Source organism: Ylistrum balloti, unplaced genomic scaffold (genome assembly GCF_031769215.1).
Source record: "Ylistrum balloti isolate Yb309-2 unplaced genomic scaffold, AGI_CSIRO_Ybal_v1 Utg370196, whole genome shotgun sequence".
NCBI lineage: Eukaryota > Metazoa > Mollusca > Bivalvia > Pectinida > Pectinidae > Ylistrum > Ylistrum balloti.
The window spans coordinates 346,519-360,048 of NW_026782173.1; the positions used below are offsets into that span (position 1 = coordinate 346,519).

Here is a 13,530-nt window from a genome sequence, read left to right on the forward strand (position 1 = left end):
ATTGTATGTATAACGTTCATTCGGAAACCATTCACAACCCCTTTTATCTCTAGAACATCACCATTAGAGCTCTCAGCTGATTTATCACTTCTAGATACCATACAAGAATCGAGAATGACGTAATATTAAAACGAAAACTTCATTATTCACTCTGAAGGTTTGATGTCAAATGGATGAGCTCTGGGTGTGTCTGAGATTGATTATAAAGGAACAAATAGACATTTCCCTACAGTATTGCTAACTATGCCGTTGTCGTTCAGATAAATGACCTAGTATTTACATCGTATATATGTATATGACATCCAGATCCAATATGCATCACACATTCCTCCCTCTTCCTCATTTCTTCACATGTGAGATTCCTCTGTCTCTCGCTTAGCTAGCCTAACTTTAAGAACAATAATGAAAATAAAAGATTGATGTAAACGTTTGTTTTTCCCTTGGGAAATACATTGTGCATGTATATCTACTGTAGAACATGTATTGAAAGAAATTAAGTTCACATCCATCTAACTGATCTATACCCCTTTGTTGGACCCCAGAGCCCCTATGTCTGCACTGTGACGTCAGCGTATTGAAATTGATTTCGTCCATCTTGTTTACTCTTGCTGCAATTGGCAGGCTTCTGCTGGCTTCACGAATAAAGGAAGTTCCTGGATGTTAGAGAAGAACTGATGCTGATGACAGAATAAGTAATAGACCGACTGTCATTTCATCTTCTTGACGCTAAAATGGCGCCATTTTTGTATCCATGCCGTGAACACAATTGGCCGATGTGTTATAATATTGCGGTACTAAGTATGACCAAATATTTAGATTGACATACGATAACAGGATCCTTTAGTGTCGATTCATCAGAAACTCCCGCCACACAATGGCATTGATTAGAGACACGAACATGTTCTAAAAGCTTTAGCATAGTCGTTCTGACAGATCTAAAATAACATTACAGTACCTTCATACAAAAGTACATCGCTACTTCAATATTTCCTTTGACAAATTGTCAGGACAAAGTGTATATATAAAACGGTGGCTTAATTTAACATTTGATCACAAAAATGTTTCTGTTGTCTAGAAGATGAGTCGATTGCTGCTAAAATGGAGACAGCGAAGATAACGCAAAGCGATGATTAATTCAAGCTGTATTCAAACCGCAGATGATAGCATGGTAACCAGATGGAATCATCACCAAGGCCTACAATAAGTCATGCTGCAGATTAATGTTCCCTCTATTATTTCATTATATGATCAATACATATTTTGAGCCAATCTGCTTACGAAATGCTCCGTCTTTAATTCTTAACGAACAATATCAAAGGCTATGACAATGATAAACGTCCTGGCGCTTTTAAAATGGCACGCACTCTGCCACTGATCCGGGCAAAAAGCTGGTCCATGGATCATGATACATTCTCATTAAACTTCAGTGTTTGCTAGCCATTCACATAAGACGTCCCGGTTCATGACGGAATCCGTGATTGGCTTAGTTAAATCTTAACACCGTCACAAAATCCTGTTTTGTTGACAAATTTGGTCTCGTTGACTTCTTGAGACGAACAAATAACTCAAGTTTAGGCAAACGTTTACTAACAAAATATCAACGACATTTCCTGCATACGTGTGCATGCGTCAAATTCACTCCGTAACCTTTCCAAACCTTTTAAGTCTTGATTTATTTTAACTTTGCATTTTATTTGTGTTAAATCTGTGATGTGTATATATCAGGTAATGCTGCAGTGCCCCAATAGGATGTCGTTATTATCCGAATTAGGAATCGCAATGATGTATTTGATAAAAAATGAAACGTGTATTGACCAGGGTTGGATCCCTGAGGTAGCGCTAAGAACAAACTATGGTGAATAAATCAGTCTTTAATGTTAGCAACGTTGTGTGATTTTCTTGACAGAAATTGTTTTCTTAATTTGTTGATCCAGCTCTAGCATAAATGCTTTCGAACTGATGTTTAATATGAGGGCATTTTCTTTACTTCACCTGATATCACCCATTTATCTTAAGCATGTAATGATATCACTAACTCTTTGTGTAGTAGAATCACCAACCCATCGTTATAATTAGAATATAAAGTGTTCCTGCACCTGGTTTAAGACCTAACTTAAATTCCTGTCTGGTTCGCATCTTTCTTTACAGGAATATGGATTGTATCTACAAATCTAATTGTTATGCCTCTGGATAAACGATTTCAAGAGTACCACAAAATATGGACATACAGGCAATATACTCAATTGCCTTGTCATAGATTATCTACATCAAAATTGGACAATTTCATAAAATAAACAACAATAATCTGTCTACCATCGGAGTTTGCTTGTATATCATCATGGCGGAAATAAAACAGACTATCGTGAAGGGAATACAGTTGGATCGGATTTATCTCTGGGTGTCATATGATGTTACAAGTGTCATTTATATAGAAACATGTCCATGACATTGATCGGCTAGCTTTTAACCACGCCGAAAAACATGTTTCCAATCTGTAGAAATGGCTACATGTATTATCTTCCAACTGGAAAAAAATTGATCGTTTCATCCTAGTTGTGTAGCTGACTTCCGACAGAAACAGTGAAATAGGTCCGTCATCCTGTCCAACCCAGACAACATCAAATAAAATGCCAAATTGTAGTTTAACAAAGTTTTAACAACATCTCAGGCATAACTTTCATTATTTAAACAAAGTGAAAATTTACATAAAAATGTTTACTGACATATAACTACATTAATATTTAGAATGTTTTCGTCTAACACAATAAATTAATACCAGTGCTGATATTTCCTGTCGATAACTTCTGTTAGTAAATCAGTTCTGTTATTGCCAAACTTTCATTAATTTTGTCGTATATTAAAATAATTATTTTCAGTAATTGCTGGTGTGTGCATATCAAACGATATCAGTCATCGGATGCACACTATATTTACTATCATATAAAATATTAGTCCTTATTTGGCTAATGTTGGATGAAGTGTACTTTAAGATAAGGAATACATTTTGATCTAGGTCGTTTTGACACTTATCCTGACCTTTATACTGAGAGACAATTATAAAAAGCAAGCATTTAAATGATGTCAGTTCCAAGACTGACGTTGGCGGACTTCAAAAGTAAATTATATCTTTTAGTTGACTGATTTCGTTTAATATAAGCATGAATGTTCGGGTAATAATAAATACAGGTTCATACAAGAGAAAAAACTCCAGAAATATTATAGATTTATTGTAAACCCCTTATGATATTCACGTATATATTACTTGATATTCATTTTTTTTTATTTTTCAAAATTTCATAAAGCCATTGTGTATTAATATGTACACAATGTATTTGGTAACCAGTGGAGAAGCGCTATGCCAAGAAAGGATATGTAAGACGTATTATGTATAAGAGTTTGTATGTTTGTAACAGGATTGATGAATATACCGGTGCAGAATCAACTGATGCCCCATGTTTATATAGGAAATGTTCTCTATCGTGATCTGGCTGTAAATGATGACATAGATGTAATGGTGTTTTTGTCAATATGACCCATTTACAAACTAATTTGTAATTCAAATGAGGACAGGAAATGTTGTGTGGATCACGTTCACGCTAATTTCTTTTAACCAACAAACATATAGTAGTTTAAATAGTGTCGGTGCATGTTATGTAAGCCTGTGTTTACAAGGCACGTTCAATATTACACCTCATTAGTCAAATTGATGTAAAAACTAATCCAAATGGAGATGTTTTTTACAACATAATATGTTATCTACTTTAGAGATGATAAACCAACGAAGCATCTAAATGCCCAGGGTGGGGGATGAGGGAGGGAGGAGGGGAGGATAATGATCGAGCGGTTATTGATTAATTACATTGATCCAGCACTAGCGAAAGCATGAAAACCTCGGCGTTTAACTTACATCATAGAGATAGCCAATCACGCACGAACAGAAGATCAGATTTATGAATAAAAAATGAATACAAGATACATATCTGTGCCAGGAAGCAGTGCCGTGTGTGACAGCAGCGGAAATTTAACGATGCGCATGCGTGAAATCTGATATAACAAGTCCTTTAATACCATCTATCGTTGTAGAATGAGCTTCTTAGATTAGTGAGAAGCAGTAGAAAACAGTTATTATCACCTTAATGTGTTTCAGTACATGCGTTCGAACATAGAAAGTTTCTGAGATAGCAATTAACGTTTTAAATTAATCGTTAGCTGCCTGCTCAATACGAAAGTCTCCTACACAAAATACACGGCGAATGTATCGAAATGGCGATGCGTCATCAGAAAATGGACACTAATACTATAACGATGGTCCTTTAGTTAGCCTCGTAAATTCAGGCGAAGGGATACTTAAAGTTTGTTTCCTTATCGCTATTGATACGAATGTATCATCATTTCCAATTTTTTACGCGAGGCAATTTGTGATTTAATGACAATAATTGTTACCAGTGATGATTGTAACATGTCATCGAAAGCGGTAGCATGATGCGCCATCCAGTCACATGGCTCGAAGAATGGTTCACAAGAGAAAACTAGGTAGACAACGACGAAAGTTAGGAGTAGATAGATAGGATAATGGACTTGCAAAATTGATTACGGGAACAATCTGCCATTTATGATTTTGCTGTTTTTAAATGGTCTACAAAGTTTACTTTGTTATATTTGACGATATGTTTTAATTTAAAAAAGGTGTAATTACTCAAATTTCTCATTTGAGAACGTGGCATTATTTACTTCTATTGACCAAGGTTGTCGTCGATGAAGCAGAAGAAGCTTACTTTTCCGGAACAGGTCTTATTCTCCTTGTACTTATTTCAGGAGTCTCCGTGTAAATCTTTCTTTCATTTATATTTTGGCCCAGTTTTATTGAATTTGGGTTTGAATTATGATTATATTGCAATGTTGGTATTTTCTTGATTTTTTTTCATTGTGCAATTGTTCTGCATAGTTCTAACGCATGTTACAAAAACATACCGAATTGATGTGATATCGATGATACAACACAACAATAATATATCACTGGATTAGCTACGATATTTTATTCTGTTAAAGTGACTTAGTCAAAGTGGTCAGAACGTCAGGGCCTAAAGCAGGGCAGGCAATGCACAATCTGATAGAGGCATTGATTCAGTAAATGTCTAGTGGCAGAGGTGGTCTGTTTGCTGTCTATGTTTCCCGGGCATTAGCTTGGCACGGCCGTTGCGAACGGTACTAAACAGAAAGTACATGTACAAGTACTGCTTCAAGACACTGAAGAAATAGTCTAATCAATAAGCAAAATGATTTATGCATAACGACTTTTTTTCGTTAACGGAGCGCTATTTATAGCGTTATTGCTGCAGATTTATTCTGGGTTTTGAGTTTTTTTCCCGGCTTTGATTTATCCATAGTTCCTGACTCTAAAACACAGATGACACCTCACCTTATACTACTATGGTATGTTGTCGAAAGCCCCATCATTGACTCGAGAAGTATTGAAGGGATAATTATACACATTAAAAAAGGCCGCAATTCACATTCAAATCAACGCAACCAATTGAGAAATATGTAAAAACAATAAATATAAGACAAAACTTATATGTTTATGACTGATCGAAGTCTATATGTAAATCTAGAGACTTTTAAAGTAAACGCATAGTTCTTTAAATATAGACAATCTCAATAGATATATAAATAAGTATCGAAAACGGGGACCTGTATAATACATAGGAGATAGAGGCATAATTCTCTAGAAACCATGACCTGCAGTCAACAGGAATAATGCTATCAAGAAATGGAAAATCAGCAATAGGAAAACTGATATGTGGATCATGTATATTAGTGGTAATTCGTCCCTGTCGGTCACGTTGTATGTAAATATCAGGGTTAAATGGCTGTTGTAGTAGAAAAAATTGTGTCCTTGATTTAAGTACTGTAGGTAGGAAGGATGAACAAGTTTGATTCTTACTTACAAACACCACATCATCATATTTAAAATGTAGAACATTCTTGATATTCTGTTTTTCAAAATAAAAGTCGGTAAAATATGTGTCCTTGGTTATAACGACATGACGTAGGAAAGCCTAGTCAACAAGAAAGCTTAACATAGAATTTCATAAATCTTGTGACTTCATCGTCAGCAAATTTCTTTATGAAATATTGGTGTTCTCACAAATATACCTTAGAGTAGCTAGACGTAATGAACATAAATTCGAGTATATTAATTTCCATTCGCTTTCCTAGAACAGAACATTTTCAAAACGAAATGAAAGTATCTTCAGTTTCTATTCGTCTATGGCAGTGTGCTGTTTGAAAAATAAGAAAAATCTTCAGATAAAAATATTTTCGGAACGGATGATGTTCAAAACTTTTCAAAAGACAGGTTCTGCTAAATAAACGTAAGAAAACATTCAAGATAGCTTCGTAATTGAGCTGTTAGCTTTACCACTGAAGAAGATACAGGCGAGACCTTATGCAGTTTGTACATGACCCGTATGACCGGTCAGTGAACGAAGTATTGAGGAGAGCTGTCAGCAGTATGCTTCTTGTTTGCTTATTGCTATATTCCATTAACACCTATCTATCAGAAGACTTATTTTACGAAATCTTTTGACCATTAAGAACTACAAGGTAGGGGAGATTTTCTTCCTTTGTGTATACCTTTGTGATATGAGCAGTTTGGACATTACAACAGACGCCTGTAGCGGTCCATTCAACTAGTAATTCACATTGGTTTATAGGAACACTAAACACGCCGACCAAAACACAAAGATAGTCGTTTAAGATACGAAAATTTACATCGGCTAGCTCCGGGCACTACATCTGGGCGCGAGAATCGATTTCACGATAGGACTATATGACACAGTGGTCAATATGATAAAGTGTATGTTACATCAGAGGCAACGCTATAGCGGGTATGTGATTATAGACGTTTCCACTCAAGACCAACTCTAAATTGCAATTTCGATTTGTCGCAACCCTTACGGCGTTTTAGGAGATTGGGTGGTGACGATCTATTTTAATGTTTGCAATGATATAAACACACGGTGTCTTATTTATTTGACAGGAATTGGCAGAATTGTTCATTCTGACATGATTCAATAACTCCGTCATTGACGGAGACTTAGGTTAATTGTAAGGTACGCCACATACGGATTCAACAATTGATTTACAACGATTTAAATAAAGCATCGACTACAGCCCCCGCCCCTCGCCACCGAACCTCGCCCCCGACCCTCGCCCCCGCCCATCCCCCGCCCCTTCCCCTGCCTCTATCCAACTTTATGTACTTGTTTGATAAAGCTGATATTTTGTCTAAAATAATAAAATATACAGTAGATAACTGTTGACGCCTGTGCTGACGCCTGTGCTGGATCTCTTGACATATAGCGGATATAATTTGAACTCGTTTCACAAGGTGATGTTGCTATTGATGCAGGCGACCACCGCCAATCTTCAACTGTCTCCAAATTACAAAAATGGACCTCTGATATTTTCTACTGCCAAACAGATTCCTACGGTTTTTCTGCTAGCATCCTCGACAAATTATTGATTTCCTATGTAATACATTCGGCACTTTGTGATTCTTCTTGTTCCTCATATTTACAAAGATTGGAATTTCTACTGACTGACAAATGATACATTTTCATGTATAAGTCATTAAGATGTATCTACTGGCATAAACTATTTTTAAAAAGATGACAGAAACTTAAATCACACTCAACGTGTGCGTGTATTGGGCTTCACCCAAAAGTTATTTAATAAGCCCATCTATTAAAATGATGTAATGCATCTTAAATACGTCTGACAGTTAACTGTAATAATTCTACCGATATATTGTCAAACATCCAGCAATATATTCAAATAAGTCTTCATAAAATAATTACGATGCGTCTAACAATATACTGTAAATGTAACACGTCGTACGGTAAACATTAACACGTCTAAAAAGTACTGCTATACGTCTAACAATATACTGTAAATGTAACACGTCGTACGGTAAACATTAACACGTCTAAAAAGTACTGCTATACGTCTAACAATATACTGTAAATGTAACACGTCGTACGGTAAACATTAACACGTCTAAAAAGTACTGCTATACGTCTAACAATATACTGTAAATATAACACGTCGTACGGTAAACATTAACACGTCTAAAAAGTACTGCTATACGTCTAACAATATACTGTAAATGTAACACGTCGTACGGTAAACATTAACACGTCTAAAAAGTACTGCTATACGTCTAACAATATACTGTAAATGTAACACGTCGTACGGTAAACATTAACACGTCTAAAAAGTACTGCTATACGTCTAACAATATACTGTAAATGTAACACGTCGTACGGTAAACATTAACACGTCTAAAAAGTACTGCTATACGTCTAACAATATACTGTAAATGTAACACGTCGTACGGTAAACATTAACACGTCTAAAAAGTACTGCTATACGTCTAACAATATACTGTAAATGTAACACGTCGTACGGTAAACATTAACACGTCTAAAAAGTACTGCTATACGTCTAACAATATACTGTAAATGTAACACGTCGTACGGTAAACATTAACACGTCTAAAAAGTACTGCTATACGTCTAACAATATACTGTAAATGTAACACGTCGTACGGTAAACATTAACACGTCTAAAAAGTACTGCTATACGTCTAACAATATACTGTAAATATAACACGTCGTACGGTAAACATTAACACGTCTAAAAAGTACTGCTATACGTCTAACAATATACTGTAAATATAACACGTCGTACGGTAAACATTAACACGTCTAAAAAGTACTGCTATACGTCTAACAATATACTGTAAATGTAACACGTCGTACGGTAAACATTAACACGTCTAAAAAGTACTGCTATACGTCTAACAATATACTGTAAATATAACACGTCGTACGGTAAACATTAACACGTCTAAAAAGTACTGCTATACGTCTAACAATATACTGTAAATGTAACACGTCGTACGGTAAACATTAACACGTCTAAAAAGTACTGCTATACGTCTAACAATATACTGTAAATATAACACGTCGTACGGTAAACATTAACACGTCTAAAAAGTACTGCTATACGTCTAACAATATACTGTAAATGTAACACGTCGTACGGTAAACATTAACACGTCTAAAAAGTACTGCTATACGTCTAACAATATACTGTAAATGTAACACGTCGTACGGTAAACATTAACACGTCTAAAAAGTACTGCTATACGTCTAACAATATACTGTAAATGTAACACGTCGTACGGTAAACATTAACACGTCTAAAAAGTACTGCTATACGTCTAACAATATACTGTAAATGTAACACGTCGTACGGTAAACATTAACACGTCTAAGAAGTACTGCTATACGTCTCACAATATACTGTAACATGTCTATCAATATACTGTAACATGTCTACCAATTTACCGTAACATGTCTACCAATATACTGTAACATGTCTACCAATATACTGTAACACGTCTATCAATATACTGTTGTATGTCTACCAATATACTGTAAAACGTCTACCAATATACTGTAAAACGTCTACCAATGTACCATAACATGTCTACCAATATACTCTAACATGTCTACCAATATACTGTTGTATGCCTACCAATATACTGTAACATGTCTACCAATATACCATAACATGTCTACCAATATACTGTAACATGTTTACCAATATACTGTAACACGTATACCATAACATGTCTACCAATATACTGTAACATGTCTACCAATATACCATAACATGTCTACCAATATACTGTAACATGTTTACCAATATACTGTAACACGTCTACCAATATACTGTAACATGTCTACCAATATACTGTGACATGTCTACCAATATACTGTAACATGTTTACCAATATACCATAACATGTCTATCAATATACTGTAACATGTCTACCAATGTACTGTAAAACGTCTACCAATATACTGTAACATGTCTACCAATATACTGTAACACGTCTACCAATGTACTGTAACATTTCTACCAATGTACCATAACATGTCTACCAATATACTGTAACATGTCTACCAATATACTGTAAAACGTCTACCAATATACTGTAACATGTCTACCAATATACTGTAATATGTCTACCAATATACTGTTAAACGTCTACCAATATACTGTAACACGTCTTCCAATATACTATAACACGTCTACCAATATACCATAACATGTCTACCAATATACTGTAACATGTCTACCAATATACTGTAACATGTCTACCAATATACTGTAACATGTCTACCAATATACTGTAAAACGTCTACCAATATACTGTAACATGTCTACCAATATACCATAACATGTCTACCAATATACTGTAACATGTCTACCAATATACTGTAACATGTCTACCAATGTACCATAACACGTCTACCAATGTACCATAACATGTCTACCAATATACTGTAAAACGTCTACCAATATACTGTAACATGTCTACCAATATACTGTAACATGTCTACCAATATACTGTAACACGTCTACCAATATACTGTAACATGTCTACCAATGTACCGTAACATGTCTACCAATATACTGTAACATGTCTACCAATATACTGTTAAACGTCTACCAATATACTGTACCATGTCTACCAATATACTGTAACATGTCTACCAATGTACCATAACATGTCTACCAATATACTGTAACATGTCTACCAATATACTGTAACATGTCTACCAATATACTGTAACATGTCCACCAATATACTGTAACATGTCTATCAATATACTGTAACATGTCTACCAATATACTAAAACATGTCTACCAATATACTGTTACACTGTCCACCGATATACTTTATCATAACTGTTTTGAAACCTATTTCCGTTACTGGTCAATTTCTCTAATTTTTTTTTTGTTTGTGTGAATATTTCAACAATTACGTCGTTTAATATTGGTAGTTTTGAAAGGAGGGACTTAGTTAGTAAGGACATAATTTCACAATCTTCATATTTAAAAAGTCATGAATTATACGTTTAATGCACTCACCTGGAATTTCGACAGATGGACGTTTACCCCCTGGTGAAGAGGGTTCCGACATGCGACCCCCTGATGACAAAGCTTCTTCGGAAGACCCTCGGTCTATTCGGCGAGGAGATGAGCCATGGGGAGGCACCGTGAAGGGAATTTGCTTCATACTGCAAGGAAGGAGAATAAGAGAATGGTAACGTCTTAACATAGTCATAGTGAAACGATTCCGAACTCCCTGCACTCCTGTTAGTATCGTGTCTGATGTGTCGGGACGTATGTTAATTCAAACAAATAATTAAGGCCAGTTCTATACATTGAAAATTGCATCTGTTACTTCAAAAAGTATTTATAAGATCCACATGTGTCTAGTAATCCATCGCGTGATGAAAACACCAACAAACATCCAATCTTCTAAATATACATGTATTTACAACAGAAGTGAAAGCAAATGTCGTTTAGTTCCACAACGGTAACATTTGATTTTTCAATTTTGATTCCTAAGGCCTTTGTGGTTGGAAAGACTGCCGGTATGAGAACAGCGCGTATGTTCCGGTAATACTTCTATATCCCATATAGTTCAATAGAGTTCACATCACTTTTTCATTCTAAATATCCAAAAATGTTTGCACACTATACATAAACCCATCCGGGAAGGACTTTTCTGAGTAACTAAATCGTTCATCACACACTCGTATACGTGCTAGCTGGTGTTTTATCAAGATTTATAATCCCGCTGTAAGTAAGATACACAAAAGTTTTCATAGTTGTCATAGCCACACTGATACACCCCGCTATCAAAAAGTAGTGAACTTTAATCCAGCGAACGGGCAGTCCGGGCAGTTTAAAACACCCAAGTTATAACAAGTAATTGAGTAAATGTATTGAAATCACAACAGAAAACTCAACATACACGAGCGAACGCCTACAAGAACATGTCTGCCGTGTCCAAGTCTGCAGAGTTCTCTCATTGATTTCACTAACCGGTATGCTAGTTCTAAGAGCTAGAGGATCACAGAGGATTAACGGTCGAGTTTTATCCACTTTCAGCAGCTGCTATTGTCAGCTCGTTCGTCGTCTTTGAGAAGTTTTTAAATCCTTTAAGATCATTGGTTTAATACGTCACGGAACCGTTCGCACTTTGAAGGTGATGTCAGAGTCTCTACTTGCGGGAATTAACACGATTTAATGACAGCATGAAAAATGCACGTGAGCTTTATCTATATAAGCTTACTTATACCGTAAAAAGCGCTTGATTGAAAACATTTGAAAATTAATGTTTTTTATTCAAAAAGCCACAAATCAACAGGAAATTTAAGATTTCCGTAAAAATCCATCAACGATGTAGTTAAAGAATTTTAGATACTAATGAAACACACGCAACTAACATCGGGAAACGACAGTAAAAAATCCGGAAAAAACTCAATAATTATTCAGCATGATCCACTTGAAAGTAAGGATGGAATCGATGGCGTGAGACGCTGTACTGTTTGTATGTTGACTCGGCTACAACAGCTACACGCCTTACTCAATATTGCAGTAATTAAAGTAAAATAAAACTGACCAAGGCGACTGGTGGTGTGATCGATCAATAGCGAAAGGGAGTGTAGTGTTTTCTCTATATTACAACTTTATGCTACACTCAACCGTCCTTATTGAGTCGACATCATACAATGTCAACGACAACGATTTTATTCTCATATATGTATGCATTGTAGAAAATTAAACACAGGATTAAATTATAATAATCTACATATGCTTACTATGCAAGGTACTGATTAAAGAGTTAAGTCGATCACACGAATGTACCAGGTACATTATCACCTTTCTGTACAAATACGTCATACTCAACTGCACCATATGCATGTATTTACATGTATTCTCTCTTTGCACATCCAAGCCAAATTCAAATGTATCACGCGCATGTACCTGTTCTGTGCACGTGCACTTCCATTTCAAACATTTGCACTACTTGCAACTTTTACCCTTCCGTCATATACAAATGTGCATGTACCACGTACATGTACCACGTACATGTACCCGATCGTTTTACAACTTCATCACAAACGACAGTACATTATACAGGTAACAAGTCATGCATGCATGTTCCTCCTAAATGTAACCATCATTTGTACACTAACGGCATACACATATTTACCATGTTCTGCAAATGTAACCATCCTTTGTACACTAACGGCATACACATATTTACCACGTTCTGTAAATATAACCATCCTTTGTACACTAACGTCATACACATCTTCACTATGTACTGTAAAAGTAATCATCCTTTGTACACTAACGCCATACACAAATGTACTATGTACTGTAAAAGTAATCATCCATTGTACACTAACGCCATACACAAATGTACTATGTACTGTAAAAGTAATCATCCTTTGTACACTAACGCCATACACAAATGTACTATGTACTGTAAAAGTAATCATCCATTGTACACTAACGCCATACACAAATGTACTATGTACTGTAAAAGTAATCATCCATTGTACACTAACGCCATACACAAATGTACTATGT

The 13,530-nt window shown here is 35.5% G+C and overlaps 1 protein-coding gene across 1 annotated transcript in view; it reads right to left on the bottom strand.

Moving 5' to 3' along the window:
- The window catches only part of LOC132551342 (synaptotagmin-15-like), a 150,345-nt gene that overhangs the window by 27,278 nt on the left and 109,537 nt on the right, over positions 1–13,530 (bottom strand). Inside the window, exon 3 of the mRNA XM_060215477.1 lies at positions 11,011–11,159. Coding sequence (XP_060071460.1) covers positions 11,011–11,159 — 149 coding nt within the window. The remainder of the gene's footprint in view (positions 1–11,010; positions 11,160–13,530) is intronic.